We start from the raw sequence: 20,752 nt of genomic DNA, 5'->3' as shown, positions 1-20,752 counted from the left end.
TGTTGTGATACACGGTGTACACAGAGTGCAGGAAATAAAGCTGGATGGACAACATGGTCTGGAGGCAATGCAGGTGAGTGGTTTACGGTGGAGGTGCTGCTAGTCTATTAGGGATGTTGTATTATGTTCAGACATTTCTTATGAGGCTTTGTTCATGCATGAAATCAGCAGGAAAACAACAGAATGTATAACCAGATTCAGATAAAAGTAATGTTTTTCAATTATATGTATATATATATATATGGGATACCAGTTTACACACACACATACACCCACAGAAACACGCGCACGCACGCACACACACACACACACACACACACACACACACACACACACACACACACACACACACACACACACACACAAACACACACACACACACACACACACACACACACACACACACACACACACACACACACACACACACACACACACACACACACACACACACAAACAAAAAATGTGCAGAAAGCCATGCATGTGCAGACATTCCCATTGGAATTCTTACATCCCCCCCCCCCCCCCACCTCCCCCTCAGTTGCATTCATTCCCAGTGCGTATCCTAGCGCAGTGAGCCCCAAGATGTGCGTTCAAGCAGACGTAAGACGGACCGAGTGAAATAATGAATTATTCAGCTCACCCAAACAAGCTTTGGATTTGGTCCTTAAAGATTGTCTCAAAGAAACCCCATAGAAATGCAGCGCACAAAATGACCCACATACAGACCTGAGCGTCGCACACCATCTGAGCATGGAGCACGTCTGGTTGTCCAACATGCACACACGGTGTGTGTCTGTGTGTTTGCTGTTGTTTGTGTAGACAGGTCCTTAAGAAGACCACTCCAGCAACCCAGTCAGCCATAGAGATTGGCTCCTGCTTTTTAAATGTTGAAAGGTTCAGGGAAAAACAGCGCTGTAGTCCCACATTAAAGTGTACACCACTGACAGCACTCAGAACGTGGTCAAAGCACACACTCCGCACACAGGGGGTTGGACAGCTAAGCCCCGACAACATCAAACATCTTCACTGTCCTATTGGACCACAGGAGAACCACCACACAGCGACGGGTCGGGATGCAACACGGGACCACATGCTAGGGCTGTTGGCGACGTTGTGTGTGGACGCCGCTAAGTCACGATGAGGAGACGGTAAGCCCCGGTACCCATGCCTTGCCATGTCAGTAAAATATTCCATCTTCATGCTATCAATTATTCACTGGGCCATTAGTTAAGGCAAGGCTGCCACTGCAGCTGTTCCTCAGGTCTGAGCGGGTCGCCTCATCCACACATCTTATCTTCCCCTTTCATCTGAATGAATATTGATTATTTAATCCATGTCAGTCCCAGGATTGTCTTGAATCCTCCAAATTGGAATGAGAGTGTTTCTTGAGTGTGTTTCATCCATTGTCAGATCAGCTTATCGGGCCTCTCTCATCTTCTCTTCCTCGCCATTTAAACCTGATAGTGTTCTGGGGGGAATTATTTGTTTTGGTTCAAACGTGCTCTATGCGTTGCAATGCATTACACAAACAATGTAAAATGGATAAAAATGTGTAAGAAAAGGTGCAGACCAAACATTTCTCTAACTCAAAGATAAAGTGACTTTAAAGTTGCATAATAATAATGTTACACAATAAAACACATTGTGGCCCTTTAACAAAAACTTTTTTGATCAGAATGAACAAATGGGCTGCAGATGATTTTCTTTTCTGTTTTTAAATGTCGCTATATGGTGTTCCCAACTTTAGATTTTCACCTTTTTAGATAAAGGATGGGCACTTCTTAAGGGCTGAGTTCGGCTTCACAAGCTTCTGCATTGTTCTGTATGGGTTCAAACCCTCACACTGGCTCCCCCCCCTCACGCTGGCTCCTCCTCCTCATAAAGGCTCCTCCTCCTCTTGCTGGCCCGTCATTTCGCTGGCTCCTCCTCTTGCTGGCTCCTCCTCTTGCTGGCTCCTCCTCCTCACACTTGCTCTTCCTCCTCACACTGGCTCCTCCTCCTCCCACCGTGTCTTCTCACACCCGGCTCCCAGAGTCCGCCTCCTCGTAATCCCAGGGACAAACATCGGCCATCTTGGCCCCGCTGCCCCCCGGGGGCTCTGTGGCGCTCGGAGACGAGTCGGCCCTCTTCCTCTCCGGCGAGGTTTCGGTCTGATTCTGGGTGGGGGATGGCGCCGGCTGCTCTGCCTCCCAGGGACATGCCTCCGCCCTCCTGATCTCCACCACCGCCGCCGCCTCACGCGCGTCTCGCGTGGAGCTCCGGCGCCGCCCCGGCCGCGGGCCGCCGCCCCCCTCGGAGGACTGGCTGACCCTCCGCCGCTCGGACGCGGGGGGCTTGCTGGCGGAGCTGCCCCGCCTCTCCTTGCTCTTCTCCCGGCCCTTCTCCCGCTCGGCCCTCGACGCGTTGGAGGAGCAGGATCCCTTGCGCTTGCGCTTGGCGTGCGTGGTGGGGCTCTTACAGCTCCTCTCCCGCTGCGGCGACGGGGGTGCGGGGGCGGCAGGGGCGGCAGGGGCGGCAGGGGCGTCGGTGTCGGTGTCGGGGTGGTGGTAGTCCCAGGGGCAGATCTCCACCATCAGGGAGGGGGGCTGCAGCAGGCTGCCCGTGGACTTGGAGTGGTCCGAGTGGATGGCCTTGGGCTTCCCATCGGTGGGCGTCACGCTCTTCTTGCGCCGGATCCTGTCGGGGGAGATGGAGTCCATCAGCGCCTGCTTCCCCCCCACCGCCAGCCCCCCCGCGAGGCCGGGGGTCTGCGGCGGCGGCGGCGACGGCGGCTCGTCGAAGGCCCAGGGCGAGGCGCCAGGCTTCGGCGGGAGGGGCGACCGCGGCGAGCGGGGCTGCTTCCTGCCCGCGTCCCGCGCCTCCTCCCGCTTCTCGCCGCCCTTGTCGCGGGAGCAACGGCGCCGGTTGGCGGGGGACTGGCCCGCCCGCTGGGCCCAGGAGGAGGAGGAGCGGCTCCCCTTGACGCTCCCCGTGTTGCTGCCCCTGCGTGCGGCCGCCGGGTCCCCGGGGACCTCGGGGGCGATGGACACGTGCTTCTGGGCCTTCCCCTCGGTGGGGGTCTGGGCCTCCTCCTGGTCCCAGGGACACACCTCCGACAGGTCGTACAGGTTGCGGCCCGGCTCCGAGCAGATGGACGGCTGGCTGCCGCTCACCTTTTGGGGGGAAGGATGGCGTCAGAGAGTGATGTCATCATCAGGGCGTCATTCCCCCACCAGGGGATGACATCGTTCATCCAGATATCACAACACATCATGCCCTAATGGGGGCAATTTGTACAACATTAAAAGTCTCTTTAGGTCAAAGGGTCTAAATAACTACATTTGTCAAAAACACCAACACAGCTTAATTTTAGGGCTAATCCCCTTCAGCGGGGTGAACCATGACATACTGCCCTGCAATGGGGGTCTACCAGCCTACCTGCTGCTTCATGATGCCCATCTTCAGCGGGGTCTTGGAGTACTCCACCGACTGGCTGATGATCATCTTGGGGACGTGTTCGGGGCTCTCGTCCACCTCCGACAGCATGCGTCCCTTCAGGCCCTTGCGGCCCGCGTCCTCGGCGCCGTGCGTCTTGCACCCCAGGCCGGGCATCTTCTCCTTGGCGCTGGCGATCACACTCAGGGACTTCTGCATGAGGGAGGTCCGCAGATGCCCCCCCGAGGAGGAGGCCGACGAGGCCAAGGACGACTTCTTGTCGTTGGTCAGGTTCTGGGCGCTGGCCGACTTCCAGCAGAGCGGCACCGACTCTGTGGACTCGGCCGCCTCCAGCCGGGGGAGGGGCATGGCCGGCTGCTCCACCGACACCGCTGCCGAGCGCTTGCCGCCGTGCCTCCCGCGGCCAATCAGAGAGCCCAGGAGGGAGCCCTCGCCGGCGACGCTGCCCGCGGGCGTCATCTTGTCTCCCGGAGTGCGGGAGCCGTCACGGCCGCCGGGGTCCTGGTCACACACCTGGTCGTAGCTCAGGGATTTCTTCAGGGCCTGCAGGTTGGCTTTGAGGGACTCCTCTTTTGACTTGCCTGTGAAGGAGGCCATCAGAATGGCCGCATGATGTTTTAACAGAGCCACGGGCTGGATTTGTCCATAGATGTCCATAGATATCGGTAGTAATAGTATAAATATGACTATTATTATTAATATAAGTAGTACATAGTTGAATAATTTTTTGGTCATTAACGTTTCTTTTGTATTCCTCCAGCAGTTGACAGATAGATCAAAGACAGTCTACTTATTTATATTTATATCCATTCATCTATCAGAGGCTTTTATCCAAAGCACGAGTAATGCACGGGGATTCACCACTTTTGTTTTGGGAGCTTTCACCCCAAACATGACCCCGTCCTGCACGACAGGTACGGATGTGAGACATGGAGTCCAACTCCCACAAAAGTGGCTTATGAATGACTCAATGATCAGCAACAAGACAAACCTCTAACTCTGAAGAGGTGCTGGTGATCTCTATCAGTCACTGCTCCAGATGCGGACGTCAGACCTTACCGAGGTGGTGGTGGTGTTGGAGGCTTACTGAGGTGGTGGTGATGGTGGTGGTGGTGGTGGCTTACTGTGGTGCGGGTGGTGGTGGTGGTTGGGGTCGAAGGGGTTCCTCCTCAGCGTGCTACGGGTGCTGCCCTGCTCGTCGTCGCGGCTCCCCTGGCGGTGCACGTGCTGCATGCTCTCAGGGATCTCCGTGATGCGCCGCATCAGAGAGCGGCCCAGCCCCTTCTTGGAGCTGCGCTTCTTCTGCAGGTGGGGGTTGTTGGCCAGCATCTTCTTCCTCTTGTACACCTCCAGCTGGGCGTACAGCTTCTTCAGCTCATCCTGGGGAAGAAGAGTCCAGGGGCTCCCAATTAGTGATCCAACAAGACTCGTTTTACAGACATATACCTAATCTATAGGTCATTAATATACCTGTTATTTCGCATTGGCTTTATTGTTGAATTCGTTGTTATGCGTAATACAACTTTTGGCCTCATTGCAGTGCATGTTTGACAATTCATACAATCGCTAGTCTGACTGATTCTTGACTCAGCTCATAATCAAGCCCCACCTCTTTAAGTGTGTTATAAGTTACTGTTATCATTATGGGGGTGAGTCTGCCCAGCCTTCGCCAAAACAAGGTGGGGAACACCGGAATAGACGTGATGTTTGTAAGGGGGACGCATTCCTCAGTATTTACCTCAAGTTGAGTTAAGTTAATTTTCATCTACGCAGGCCCATGTTCTACCACAAGAAAATAGTTCACTTTAGAAAAGTACAATAAGTTCATTAGGCTGACACATAATGCTCCTGAGGAGGGAGGAGGGAGGAGACAGGGAGGAAGGGAGGAAGGGAGGATGGGAGGAAGGGAGACAGGGAGGGAGGAAGAGAGGGAGGAAAGGTTGCCATGGCGGCGGAGCACATAGTTGCAGCGGCCCGGAGCTCCCCAAACGGGCATGTTTTTTTTGTAATTTTTGGTAGCACTTAATATTATTTCACACGGCTTTTCACACTGCTTTCGGACCCAACAATGAAGTACAGCCGGAATTAACTTTTAAAGATCAACAACGCTCCTTTTCGCCCAACTCCAAGCTGACTTCGCCATCCAGCGCTCCTGAGGCTAAGAAGCGGAGGAGGAGACGCTGTGCGCGGCTGCAGATCCGACTGGAACTGGCTTCACAGGGCACATCGAGAACGAGAACTGCTGCAGCTTGGTCTTTACGGAAACCTGGCTGGAGAAAAGACCCCGGACTCGGGCTGGATGGCCGCACTGCCTATCGAGCAGACAGAACAGCTGACATGGCTTTGTTGCCATGGCGGCGGCGGACATAGTTGCAACATAGTTGCAACGGCCCGGATCTCCCAAAAATCGGGAATGTTTTGTAGTTTTTGGTAGCACTTAATATTATTCCACACAGTTGTTGTTTTTTCCACACTGCTTTCAAACCCCGACAATGAAGTACAGCCGAAATGCACTTTTAAAGCTCAACAACGCTCCATTTCGCCAACTCCCAGCGGACTTCACCATCCCAGCCGAGATCACCAGATCACCATCCAGCACTCCTGAGGCTGAGAAGCGGAGGAGGAGACGCTGTGCGAGGCTGCAGAAGAGGGGAAAACGCGGAGGTACGTGGGCTAGGCTCAAAGCGAACCCATTCAAACCCCCGCTTCCTACCATCTTTCTCTCAAATGTCCGTTCGATCCGCAACAAGGTGGATGTGATCCGACTGGAACTAGTTTCACAAAAACACATGAAGAACTGCTGCAGCTTAATCTTTTCGGAAACCTGGCTGGATAAAAAGACCCCGGACTCGGCTATTGAGCTAGATGGCCGCACTGCCTATCGAGCAGACAGAACAGCTGACTCGGGTAAGAAGCTAGGAGGAGGTCTGTGTATCTATACCAATGACTTGTGGTGTACCAATGTCACAGTTGTTAGCAAACATTGTTGCCCTGACGTGGAATTTTTGTTGCTCCAATGCAGACCGTTTTACTTACCAAGAGAATTCTCTTCTGTTTACATCTGTGCTGTTTACATTCCACCCGACGCCAATGCTAAGCTGGCACTAGTAAGGCTACAGGACATTGTAAACAATAGCCTGCTGGCACATCCCGACAGTATCTTTATTGCAGCGGGGGATTTTAATCATGCTGACTTAAAGTCTGTACTTCATTCTTTCCACCGTAATGTAAAATGCGCTACCAGAGGGAGCAACACACTTGATCAGGTTTATACCAACATAGCCCATGCATACAGAACCCAGGCGTACCCCCACCTAGGTCTCTCTGATCATGTTTCGCTCCTCCTGCACCCCTGGCACTCACCCAAAATCAGAGCCGGTAGGCCCGAAGTCAGGTCTGTCAGGATTTGGCCTGAGGACGCCATCCCTAGGCTCCAGGACTGCTTCAGCTCCACAGACTGGGACATTTTCAGTGGACTGGGTGTGTTGACACGTAGGTCTCTGAATAATTATCTTGTCTCAGTCCTTGACTACATCAATTTTTGTGTGGATATTGTTACATCCTGGAAACAATTCTGTGTCTTCCCAAACGTTAAACCCTGGATGACACCTAAAGTAAAATCCTTACTACGAGCCAGGAATGCAGCGTACAGAACCGGTGACACCAATGCATACTGCACGGCAAGATCCGACCTGAAGAAAGGCATCAGTTCTGCCAAGCAAGCATACATGACCCGCATTGAAGCTCAGTTCAACAGCGCCTCATGCCCCCGGCAGGTGTGGGAGGGCGTTAGGGCAATAACGGACTACAAGGGAAGAACATCCCCCCCTGTCAACAGCAGCGCCCCCCTAGCGGAGGAGTTAAACATATTTTACGCACGTTTTGAGAGGAACAACAAGGACGCCCCGTCTCCCCTCTGACGGCTCCACCCTAGTCCTGAGCACTCATGAGGTCAGACTCATCCTACGCAACATCAACATCAGGAAGGCAGCAGGCCCAGATGGAGTCCAGGGACGGGTGCTCAAGGACTGTGCTCTGAACTAGCTCCAGTTCTCACCACCATCTTTAACCTGTCTCTGGCCTCATCCTGGGTCCCAGGATGTCTCAAGGCAGCAACAATAGTCCCGGTTCGCAAGAAACCAAATGTTGCAGGTCTGAACAACTACAGGCCTGTGGCACTCACCCCTATCGTCGCAAAATGCTTTGAGAAACTAGTCATGAAACACATTAAAGCCTCCATGCCGCCATCATTAGATCAGAATCAGTTTGCTTACCGGAAGAACAGGTCAACAGAGGATGCCATTGCCATTGTGTTACACACTCTACTAGAACATCTTGAGCACAGTAACACATATGGGCGACTCCTTTTTGTTGACTTTAGTCCAGCTTTCAACACTATCCTGCCTAACAAGCTACACAGCAAACTACACAAACTTGGCCTGAACACCACTTTATGCAATTGGATTTTGGACTTTCTAACACACCGTACACAACATGTCAGGATTGGCAAGCATGTCTCCCCCACTCTGCCCATGAACACCGGGGCCCCCCAGGGTTGCGTGCTCAGCCCACTTCTCTACACACTTTTCACTCACGACTGCTGCTCCTCTTCTCCATCTAACCTCATAGTGAAATTTGCTGACGACACAACAGTACTTGGCCTCATCACAGGAAATGATGAGACCTCATACAGGAGGGAGGCCGAGAGACTGGTAGAGTGGTGCGGTGATCAAAACCTGGTTCTCAACACCACCAAGACCAAGGAAGTGATCATCGATTTACGCAGGGCCAGACACCTCAGCCACTCTCCACTCCTAATCGGAGGGGAGGAGGTAGAGAGGGTGTCCAACTTCAAGTTTCTGGGTGTGACTGTGGCCGACGATCTGTCCTGGAGGACCAACATCACCTCTGCCGTGGGTAAGGCACAACAACACCTCTTCTACCTTCGGAAACTAAAATGGGCTAAACTTCCACAGGGACTGATGGTCAACTTCTATCACTGCGCAGTAGAGTGTACTCACCTACGGACTCCTGGTGTGGTTCTCCAGCTGCACCAGGGCCGAAAAGGAGGCCCTCCACAGAGTGGTCAAGGCTGCGGGGAGGATCATTGGGAAGAGCCTCCCAGAGATCTCCACAGTCTTCACCTCCCGCTGCCTACGCCGGGTGAACAACATCCTAAAGGACCAGGTCCACCCAGCGCACCATCTCTTTCAGCGACTGCCCTCCGGACGGAGATACCGTTCCATCCGCTCCAGGTCCAGCAGATTGACCAATAGCCTCTATCCAAAGGCTGTCAGACTGCTGAACGAACAACCTGCCCCCCGCACCCCCCACCCCACCCCCTCGGTCATATAACTCCCACTATAACTCCCACTCAATAACTGAACCGGACTGCATTGCTGCACTGTACACTATTTTCCATCTATTGCAGGACTGCAGCCCCCCAACCCCCCTCACTCTCACTCATCACAACTATGGACTGGACTTGGCTGCATTCTTATTCAAGTTATTATTGTTATTTATTTATTTACTTATCTATTTATCTTTTTTTATTTTTATTTTTATATATTAATATATTTATATACTATGCCAGTGGTGATGCTCTAAACTTAATTTCGTTGATTAACTCTGTTAAACAAGGACAATAAAGAAATCTGAATCTGAAAGGAAAAAGAAGGGGAGGCGGGAAGTAGAAGGGCGGAGGAGGGGAGGAATGGAGATAAGGAAGGATGGCACAGAGGAAGGAAGGAAGGAAGGAAGGAAGGAAGGAAGGAAGGAAGGAAGGAAGGAAGGAAGGAAGGAAGGAAGGAAGGAAGGAAGGAAGGAAGGAAGGAAGGAAGGAAGGGAGGGAGGATTGGAGAAAGGACGGAACGAGAAAAGGTAGGACTGAAGAAACGAAGGGAGGGAAGGAGGTGAACTAATTTGTTTGAACAAAGCAAGATTGAAAGTCCACCTCCATTTTGTGGCACCTGCTGTTCCACAGCCACCTGCGTCACCTCTAAATGTGTCTAGCGCTGCTTAACCACAGCCCAACGCCCACTGCACAAGCTGTTCTTTCCGTACTCTGTGACCTCTTATTTATATTAGACCTAGCTTGTTGTGGGCTACATCTTTCCTTTATGAGGTTTGCTCAGGTTTCCTTGGTAAGGTCTTTCCTTGCATGTCCACCTGAACTTCCACGTCAAGAAAAGATGTGTCAAAGGTTCATGTCATATATTGTAGTCCCCCTTGGACTATCGGCTGACCCCGACCTGCTCAGGGCTGGGCTCTTTAGGGGAGACAAGCCTGTGGTTATGATTTGAAAGTGTGTGTAAGTGAAAGGACAATCCAAGTTCATTTAAGGCACATGGGCCTGTATGAACCAAGTGCAACAGAATACACTCCATCCCACAAATCACACTTTAATTATAACTCAGTGACTGTTAACTCAATGGCCAACCAAAGCAGCAAAGTGAGCTCAGAGCCATTAACGACACACGGTGGCCATCTTACTCAATGAGGCCTACAGGTAGGCTGTTGATGTTCGGTACCCCACTGCCAGACTGTCCCCTGAATGAAACAAATAATGCCCCAATTGTGTTTTTATGCTCTAAATCCACATACATTTTTTAAGGCATTTTAGCAAACGCCTTTATCCGAAGTGACTTACAACCATTCATACACAGATTCCCACACCGACAGGAGTCAACAACACACGGTGACACAGATCATCAGTAGCAGTCAGGGTGAGCCGTCTTGCTCAGGGACTCCTTGGCACTCAGCTTGGCATACCGGGGATCGAACTGGCAACCTTCTGGTTACATGTCAACCCTCTCTACCTCCTGAGCTACTGTTACGGCGTGTGGGTTTTAATGAGAATGTTCCAGGAGGTCGTGGGGTCTCACCCGTATGTCCTCGGGGTCCAGGCTGTGCTCGCTCCAGGCCGAGGTGATGCTGTTGTTGAGGTAGGAGCCCGAGCGGCCCATGTCCAGCTCCTCCTCGTAGGCCTCTGTGGCGATGTCATCCCGGGCCTGGGTCCCCTTGGACAGGAACTAGAGTGCCGGGGGGGGGGGGTGAACCATAGTTCATTGCGTTTGTAGCCTTTTTGTAGCCTTTGTAGCCTTCGGTTTCACACAGGCAAGACTGAAATTGCCGGGCGTGCCAAGCCGCGACCGAACCGGAATGGCAGTGTAAAAATGCCCTGTGTCCGTATAAGTGTGTGCGTATTTGTGTGTGTGTGTGTGTGTGTGTGTCTCTTTGTGTGAATGTGTGTGTGTGTGTGTGTGTGTGTGTGTGTGTGTGTGTGTTTGTGTATTTTTGTGTGTGTGTCTGTGTCTGTATTTATGGAAGTATGTGTGTGTTTGTGTGTGTGTTTGTGTGTGTGTGGGTCTGTGTCTGTATTTATGTAAGTGTGTGTGTGTGTGTGTGTGTGTGCGTGTGTGTGTGTGCGTGTTTTTTCTGGATTTGTGTTTGTGTGTGTGTGTTTGTGTGGGGGGGGTGTATTTGTTTGTTTATTTTTCTGTGTGTTGGTGTCTGTTTGTGTGTGTGTGTCTGTGTGTGCATGTGTGTTTTGTATGGGTGTCTGTGTATGCGTTTGTGTGAGTGTTTGGTTATGTTTATGTAAGTGCCTGTGTGCTTGTGTGTGTCTCTGTGTGTGTCTGTGTGTGTGTGTGTGTGTGTGTGTGTGTGTGTGTGTGTGTGTGTGTGTGTGTGTGTGTGTGTGTCTCTCTGTGTGTGTGTGTGTGTGTGTGTGTGTGTGTGTGTGTGTGTGTGTTCATGTTTATTTTGTATGGGTGTCGGTGTGTGTGTTTGTGTGGGGTTTGTGTGTGTGTTTATGCAAGAACCTGTGTGTGTGTGTGTGTGTGTGTGTGTGTGTGTGTGTGTGTGTGTGTGTGTGTGTGTGTGTGTGTGTGTGTGTGTGTGTGTGTGTGTGTGTGTGTGTGTGTGTGAGACAGAAGGAGGGTGTAGCCCTGGTTCTCCATGTTATTTGAACACTGGAACCAGCCTTGACTGAACTTCCATGTGACCCTGAGGCCCGGACCCTTCTCCCTCCTTCCCTCCCTCTCTCTCTCTGTCTCTCGCCCTCTCCCTCCCTCCCTCCCTCCCTCCCTCCCTCCCTTCCTTCCTTCCCTCATCTCTCTCTCTCTCTCTCTCTCTCTCTTTTTCTCTCTCGCACTCTCTCTCTCTCCCTCTCTCTCTCTCTCTCTCTCTCTCTCTCTCTCTCTCTCTCTCTCTCTCTCTCTCTCTCTCTCTTTTTCTCTCTCGCCCTCTCTCTCTCTCTCTCTCGCTCTCTCTCTTTCTCTGTCTCTCTCTTTTTTTCTCTCTCGCCCTCTCTCTCTCTCTCTCTCTCTCTCTCTCTCTCTCTCTCTCTCTGCGTTAGCCACTAGGGGACACTTGAGGGGGATAAACATGAATGACTGCGTTACCTTGGGAACAAGGAGCAGGCCTAGCGTCACGGATACTGTCAGGTGGGTGTGGCCAAAGACAAGCAGCAGCATCCAATCAGGGTGGAGACCTGGTGCCAGAGAGAACCTGCAAAATAATACAATACAGACATAATGACACATAATATGGGAACCCTGGTTTAACTCATGGGTGCAGTTAAACTCATGGGTGTAGTTAAACTCATGGGTGTTGTTAAACTCATGGGTGCAGTTAAACCCATGGGTGTAGTTAAACTCATGGGTGCATTTTGAGTTAAACTCTAACTGGACTTCGGAGCTGACTGAACCTAAATGATAAATACAAAGTGACACAACCCAGTCGCCAAGAAAAAACGTTGACGGTGTACGTTTCCATGAACACTGGATACTTAGCATTTCAACGTAAAAAATAGCGTGTTATACCTACAGTATCCACACGTGCCGCTGTGGAGGCGGGTTTCGGGGTTTGGGTTTCACGGCTTTCGCGGCAAATTGTGGACACGATTGTTTAGGGGGGGGGGGGGAGGTAGACTGTTGTTGACCGGGGAGGGGGGGGGGGGAGACACGTTTGTTGAGGGGGGGGACGACGACACGTTTGTTGAGGGGGGGGGGGGAGACACGTTTGTAGGGGGGGGCACGCTCGACAACGAGAGTTGTTTTTTATTGAACGCTCGACAACGAGAGTTGGTTTTTATTGAACGAGACTTCAACACGGAACAGCTTCCCGAAACGATGGTCACGTCACTCTCGGTGACGGTGTCGACAACAATGAACACACAAACAATGTTGATAGAACAACACACAACCACATAACATCCCGAACCCATTAACCCCACTTAATCCTAACATCAAAACAAGTTAACAAAAGCCCCATTTGTCAACTGACAACCCCAATTCCCAGAATCCCCCGCGGCTCCGGAACACGGCGTAGCTTATATTAATCTTTATTATCTGAATGGGAAATGCAATATTTTAGGAGAGATACACCATTAAACGCGTTTCTAATGACATTTCTAGCGAGAAATGTACATTTTCCTTACATAATCTTCAGTCAGTGAATGTGTATGATATTTTTGAATCTTTATTATCTGAATGGGAAATGCAATATTATAGGACCGATTCACCGTTAAACGTGTTTCTAATAACATTTCTAGCGAGAAATATACTTTTTACTTGCATAATCTTCAGTCAGTGATTGTGTCTGATCTTTAGTTTTATAGTTATTAGGATTTGATCGGCTCGCTCGCATGTTTCAACGAAGTCAGGTTGTTAGGAATAGGGACGCTGCTTTCGCTAAACTAGCAGCTCACGTGCTTCCTGCGTTTGTGTTATTAAACTGTTACTTTATGTAACTTTTAATGATATCATCTTGTTAGAAACACGTATATCTGAGAGCCAACCCAGTCGCCAAAAGCATACGTTGACAGTGTACGTTTCGTGAACACTGGATTACGTCGCATTTCAACATAAAATAGCGTGTTATACACACACACGCACGCACACACACACAAGCACACACACGCACACGCACGCACAGACACACACAGACACAGACACACACACGCACACGGTGCATTTCGCTGCTAAAACAATAACAAAATTCCCTAAAATATTATTACTAAAGAACCGTTTTCCAAAGAACGAAATGTAAACCAATGCATTCTGAATGGGAGTGTTTCTCAGTTTTTTCCATGCTACACAGAACGAAATGTAAACCCATGCAAATAAAGACTTCATGGTCATAATAATTTAAATATCATTAATCTCCTGAGTGTGTTGGGTGGTATTCTATTTTTTTCAACGGGGCTGCATCAAGTCACTTGACCGTCATGGTTGCTATGGTGGTTGCTATCGACCTCCCCCTCTAATCCTTACATGGCTCTAAAAACCACGCGGCAAAGGAGCTGCCGTAAATTGTGTTGTTTTTGTCGTAAACTGGGGTCCGACGGTTAAAAAATAGACAGATATTCCGAGGTATCCTTAAAAGGCAGCTTGGATGTTTTTATTTTCTGCAGTTTAGACTTCTTCTATAACCTATTTTGAAAGCAAAACACCAAGTTCATTGATTTAACGAGGCAGGGTTATTTCAAACAATTTATTCAATAAATATTTGTGAGAGGTCATTCCTTCTCCTGAGTTTGCTTCCTATTTATGTCTAGTGTACACCCCTACTGTCCAAAAGCATCCCCCCCCCCCATATGGATTTGGAGTGTTGTTGCCACGTCCCAGTGGTGGAAGTATCATATAATATGAAAGAGGGCATTCAATTATACTACAATGATCAATTAGGAGGCCGAAGCCTTAAAGGAAGTGATGCAATAGGTGACTGAGGCGAGAACATTTAAGTAAACTGTACCTTGGGGTCTCTTATATATCAAAGGGGGTTTCAAAGGACGCATATACGCTTCAACCTGTGGCTCCAGCCCTACAGGAAATGACTCAGCAAGTGCTCCATCTCGTTGCACCTGCACCCAGCGGCTCGCTTGCAAGATTTTGGCCTGAAGTTCTTCCCAGACCTATACCCTAACAGTCCAACATGCATATCTGAGAATCAGGCCTCTCTTCAATAATGACAAAATGTTATGAGAGAAATACAGATTCACTTTTTGTTATCTCATAAGCGGCGTGGTGCCGGCTCCTTTTGACCTTTTGACCCCAGACTTCAAAGACGTGGCCACAGGCCAGCTGTGTCTACACACATTAAGCCACAAATGTACACCTCCATCCCGCAAAAAATGGGGCCTAGAAACTAACCTCTGTCTTATGTACAGTGACTGTACTGTTGGAGGTCACGCCCCTTTTCCGGCCTTTTCGAGATAGCTAGGGATGCTAAAATGTTTACACACATTTCCCGGGGCCCCGAGAACGACATATCCAAGATTTGTAGTTCTAGCCCATAGAGAAAAAAAGTTTTCCCAAATGGACTGTCATTTGGACAAAGCCCCTTCAGAAGTGTTGCCTGCGAGACCTAATGGTTCAGAATGTGGTGGAAAAACAGTTTTTGAGATAGGAAGGTCCTACCGCCCTGAAATTTGAATACCATATTCTAGGGCCTAACTGGGACCCCCCGCACTGAAATTTGGCCCGGTCGGACCCCGAGTGCAGGAAGGGGGGGCCTGGACTTTCATATCTTCGCTCGGTGAATGTAAAGGATGTTTGGTCGGATGTTATGACGAAGAATCATAATGTGAATGGGAATATTCTATTAATGTCTTGATATCATCTTTCGTCTCAACACTTCTGCTGCAGCCGCTTAAAGTCTCACTCCGAGAACCTTAAAATATGAATCAATCTATTAGAAGTATGAAAATATCTTCCCGGTCGTGCAACAGGGCAAACAAGGTGTCCTTTGACATCTACGTTTCGAGACGATTGCAACAGGGCCACACATGATCATATTTGAATATGTTTCGGGGTAGTAATTAGCTGTCGATTTTGGAGGCCTTTATCAATAATGATCAGCTATAGATTTGCTTCCCGATGGAGATTTTTGACAAATTACATGTTAATTAGCATCTACACGTTAAGCTGAGTCCAATGAGATCAAGCTCGCCCTCTTGCTACACCGAGATCATGTCCTAGACCTAGGTGTACCATGTAAAATACATGTTACCATTAGCTAGAGTGTCATGCTTGGTGTCATTGGACTCAGCTCAACGTGTAGATGCTAAATAACATGTCATTTGTCACACATTTTTATCGGGAAGCAAATCAATAGCTGCTCATTATTGATTAAGGCCTCCAATTTCGACAGCTAATTACCAGACATGGGGGACTCGAATCACATGACTTGACTCGAGTCAGACTCGAGTCGCAAATTTGAGGACTTGAGACTTGCTTGACTAACACTGATAAAAGACTCGACTTGACTTTGACTTGGTCTTCATGACTTGAGACTTGACTTAGACTTGAGACAGATGACTCAAAATGACTTTTTTAAAGTTAGATTAAATGTTGGATATGGGATTTGCGATACGCCAGCCGATTTTAAAAATACACAACTCAAATGGTCCTACCCCCTCTCGTTCAACGCTGACTCTGACTCCACCCATTCCAAGAACATGGACGCGCAATCACGCAAGAGCGCGAACACAGATGCGCGAGAGTGAGCCAGGCTAGCTAGGTTGGAGTTTAGGGTTGTCTTCTAGTGCTAGGTCCAAATGTTGATTAGGCAAGGCAAGGCAAGGCAACTTTATTTATATAGCACTTTTCATACACAAGGCAGACTCAAAGTGCTTCACATATAAACATTGTTATACATTAAAAAAGAAAAGAAAACATATGCAAAGAAATTAGTAAAATAGAAAGTTAAAAAGGCTTTTTAGTAAGTAAAATTGAAAGTGAGTTAAAAAGGCATTTTAGTAAAATAAAGCTAAAGTATTTAAGATTTAGCAGAAAGCTAAAGCAAACATAAAAGTCTTCAATCTTGTTTTGAAGGTGCTCAGAGTTGGGGCAAGTCTTAAATCCTCAGGGAGTTTATTCCAGCTATTTGTTGCATAGTAACTAAATCCTGCTTTCCCATGTTTCGTGTTTACTCGGGGGATAATTAACAGATTGGTCTCAGAAGATCTTAGTGTTCTAGAAGGCTTATGTAGTGGAAGCATATCAGTTAAATATTTTGGGCCTAAACCATGTAGGGATTTATAGGTTAGCAACATGATTTTAAAATCAATTCTCTGACCTACAGGAAGCCAATGTAACGATTTAAGAATTGGTGTAATATGTTCAAATTTTTTGGTCTTTGTTAATACTCTAGCAGCAGCATTCTGAACAAGCTGAAGCTTCCTTAGAGTTTGTTTTGGGAGACCTGTAAGGAGACCATTGCAGTAATCAAGCTTACTAGTGATAAAGGCATGTACAAGTTTTTGTAAGTCTTCTGTGGACATGAGCCCTCTAAGTCTTGCTACATTTTTAAGGTGATAATATGCAGATTTTGTAACTGATTTGATGTGACTTTCGAAATGTAAATCAGAATCCATGATAACCCCTAGGTTTCTGGCTTTGATTGAGGTTTTCAGGGACAGAGAGTGAAGGTGTTGGGTTACTTTAAGCCTTTCCGTTTTAGCACCAAATACAATTATCTCTGTTTTATCCTCATTTAGCTGAAGGAAATTTCGGCACATCCAGTCTTTCACTTGCTCAATGCACTGGCACAGCAGATCTATGGGCCGATAGTCATTTGGTGATAGCGATACATAGATTTGCGTGTCATCAGCATAGCAATGATGGTCAATATTGTTATTATGCATGATTTGCCCTAGTGGGAGCATGTAGATGTTGAATAAAGAGGGTCCTAAGATCGAACCTTGGGACTCCACACATCACGTTGGTTGATTCTGATACAAAGTCGCCGATGGAAACAAAGTAGTTCCTATTTTGTAGGTAGGATCTGAACCAATTTAAGACTGTGCCTGAAAACCCCACCCAGTTTTCTAACCTGTCCAAAAGTATTGTATGGTCTACAGTGTCGAATGCAGCACTGAGGTCTAGTAGCATTAGTATTGAGGTTTTTCCAGAGTCTGTGTTAAGACGGATGTCGTTTACAACTTTAATGAGGGCGGTCTCAGTGCTGTGCAGGGGTCGAAATCCTGATTGGAAGGTGTCATAACAACCAGTTGATGCCAGGAAGTGATTAAGTTGCTGGAGGACAACTTTCTCAATGATTTTACTTATGAAGGGCAGATTTGATATTGGTCTGTAGTTGTTAATAATAGAGGTATCTAGGCTCCGCTTTTTTAAAAGGGGTTTAATAACTGCAGTTTTCAGGGCTTTTGGAAAGTTGCCTGACTGGAGAGAGTTGTTATCTATCTGCAATATGTCTATTGCTAGGCAGTCAAAAACATTCTTAAAGAGGTTGGTAGGTAAAGAATCAAGGCAACAGGTGGATGGCTTTAGTTGTGTAACAGTTTCCACAAGAGTTTTAGAGTCAATAACATTAAAGCATGCCATCCCTGCCACGTTACTTTTGCCTGAACAGGGTGGTAGTCCAACATTTTTGTTTGAAGTGGAGATATTGATGGCGCGTCTGATGCCTTCAATTTTATCAGTATAAAAAGCTGCAAACTCATTGCATTTCTGCGTGGAATGGAGATCAGGTGGAATTTGTGTTGGGGGGTTGGTCAGTCTGTCAACAGTTGCAAATAGGGTTTTTGCATTATTATTATTGGATTTAATGATATTGGAGAAAAATGTTTCTCTAGCACTTTTTAAGTCTGAATTGTAGGCACGGAGGCTCTCTTTGTAGATATCATGGTGAATTTGAAGTTTTGTTTTACGCCAGATGCGTTCAACCTTCCTGCATTCTTTTTTCTGTGCTGTTACAGAGGCAGCTTTTCTCCAGGGTGCCTTTTGCTTTCCAGAAATCGTTTTAACCTTATAAGGTGCAATGACATCCATGATTTTCAAAATTTTCAAATTAAAGTTTTCTACAAGATCATCAGCAGAACATGGGTTGAGAGGTGGTAGTAAGGAGATGGCCTTTCTAAAAAGTACATACGATTCTTCATTGATATACCGTTTTTTGACAGTATTTGATTTTGTCTGTATGTCGGGAATAAACGATATATTAAAGAAAACACAAAAGTGGTCAGACAAGGAAGGATCAGTCACAGAGAGATCAGAAACATTGAGGCCCTTTGTGATAACCAGGTCTAGAGTGTGGCCCTTACAATGAGTAGTCTCTTTCACATGTTGGGACAGTTCAAATGTGTCCAAAATGGTAAAAAGTTTTTTTGCACACTTGTCATTCAAATCATCAGTATGAAAATTGAAGTCACCAGTTATAACTAGACAGTCAAAGTCTGTGGAGATGCTAGACAATAATTCTGTGAATTCATCGAAAAAATTTGCAGAGTATGTGGGTGGCCTGTAAATAATTAATAGGAGAACTCTGGGGGAGCATTTCAATACAGCACAAAGGTATTCGAATGATGGAAAATCACCAAATAACATCTGTTTCCCCTGAAAATCATTTTTAAATATAACAGCAACCCCTCCACCTCTTTTCCCAGATCTACATGCATCAAAAAAGTTATAGTTGGGAGGAGCTGTCTCTATCAGAACGGTTGCACTGTTATTTTGTTCCAGCCATGTTTCAGTTAAAAACATAAAATCCAGTTTAGAGGTGGTAATAAAATCATTAACTAAAAATGATTTGTTATTAAGAGACCTAACATTAAGTAGACCCATCTTGATGGTGTTGTTGATAGGCTTTAAGGTTGTTTTTGGTTTGGAGGAAATATGTATGAGATTTGTGAGATTAGCTAGTTAGCTAGCTCCAGTAGCTACCGCAGGATAACAACAAACAGAAGCTTGCTCTGGGTCACGAGCTTTGAGTACGTGCACGTGCACGTGCACGAAGTGGTCACTCGCGGGGAGCGGGGGAGGGGGAGTGCAGTACGACCGTTTGATTGACGTACTTACTGTCCAATGCCACTCGGTGGTTCTGAAAATCATTGGCTGGAGTTTTTCGAGCCCTGCCCGTTCCACAGATGATTGACTTGTTTAATTTTCATGTCAGTAGGCTACTTCTAACTCAGTGGCTGTAAGTGGGTTATAATAATGATTTCAAGTAATTTTCAAGTAAAATTACACCGTCAGAGCCAGAGCGTCAGACTGGGCTGTTCTCAGCATACCGCAAAAAAATTAAGAGGGTTCAAGTTCCAGTCCCCAAATTCAGTTGAACCACTACCTGGACATTTGTGATGGACAGATCTGCCTTCAGTTTTGGGCCTATTCACATAATGGTTTTGGAATGTTTTGAATAGTTTCAGTTATTGTTAATGTTAAGACATTGTTATTGTTAATGTTGAAATAAAACTCCACTTATGAACCACTCACTCTACCAATTTTTAAATGTGGAAACTGGGTTAGATGATCAGATTTTTGTATGACTTGACTTGTGACTTGCTTGACCTGAGCAATGACTTGACTTGTGACTTGCTTGATTCTCACCACAGTGACTTGGGACTTGCTTGAGACTTGAAGGTTATGACTTGAGACTTGCTTGTGACTTGCACATGAGTGACTTACCCCCACCTCTGCTAATTACTACCATTAAACATGTTCGAATATGCTCATGTGTGGCACCGTTGCAATCGCATTGGAAGCGTAGATGTTGAAGGACACCTTGTTCGTCCTCCTACGCCACCGGGAAGATATTTACATGCTTCTGATTGACTAATGAATTGATTCAGCTATTCCCCCAGAAGTCTGGGGTCAAAAGGTCAAAAGAAGACGGCACCAGCCCCGTTGAAAAAAATAGAATACCACCCAACGCACTCAGGAGATTAATGATATTTAAATTATTATGACCATGAAGTCTTTATTTGCATGGGTTTACATTTCGTTCTGTGTAGCATGGAAAAATCGAAGAAACACTCCCATTCAGAATGCATTGGTTTACATTTCGTTCTTTGGAAAACGGTTCTTTAGTAATAATATTTGAGCAAAATAGGGACAAAATAGTCCCGCCCATAATTTCCTACTCCAATGAAAATCGCCGGCAGGGATGCATTTCTCAAATTACAGTGACGGCTGGTGGTGATTTTGGGTGGGTGGGCTAAAGAATGCATTACATTTATCAATACTTCACAGGGCTCCAGACGCCATGAGGTCACCTTTATATCTCTGTTCATAACTTTCATATAATGTGAATGATTTTTAAACAAGATTAAGGTGTAGAGAAAGGCATGTCTTTATTTGAAGCACAATTATAAATAAAAAAGAAAAATATGGTGTTTTAAGTGCTTCACTGAGCTGAAATTGAACATTTCGAACTAAACCATTAAGCAAAATAAAACTTTTTTTGTGCTTAAAGTATTACACAATTAAAATGTTGACTGGTCTCCCTTTGCGCAAAATGCGGCTGTAGACGATCACACACGCTTTGGTATAGACGTCTGTGTCGCCGT

At 47.3% G+C, this 20,752-nt stretch overlaps 1 protein-coding gene across 1 annotated transcript in view; it reads right to left on the bottom strand.

Moving 5' to 3' along the window:
- Window positions 1-2,018: 2,018 nt before the first annotated feature.
- The window catches only part of LOC130387947 (probable G-protein coupled receptor 158), a 76,270-nt gene continuing 57,536 nt past the window's right edge, over window positions 2,019-20,752 (bottom strand). The window contains exons 9-13 of the mRNA XM_056597239.1: window positions 11,844-11,949; window positions 10,323-10,469; window positions 4,580-4,818; window positions 3,421-4,021; window positions 2,019-3,155 (exon numbers count right to left, since the gene is read on the bottom strand). Coding sequence (XP_056453214.1) covers window positions 2,019-3,155; window positions 3,421-4,021; window positions 4,580-4,818; window positions 10,323-10,469; window positions 11,844-11,949 — 2,230 coding nt within the window. The remainder of the gene's footprint in view (window positions 3,156-3,420; window positions 4,022-4,579; window positions 4,819-10,322; window positions 10,470-11,843; window positions 11,950-20,752) is intronic.

The sequence above is a fragment of the Gadus chalcogrammus genome, chromosome 8 (assembly GCF_026213295.1).
Source record: "Gadus chalcogrammus isolate NIFS_2021 chromosome 8, NIFS_Gcha_1.0, whole genome shotgun sequence".
Taxonomy (NCBI): domain Eukaryota; kingdom Metazoa; phylum Chordata; class Actinopteri; order Gadiformes; family Gadidae; genus Gadus; species Gadus chalcogrammus.
This window is presented reverse-complemented; position numbering and strand designations above follow the sequence as displayed.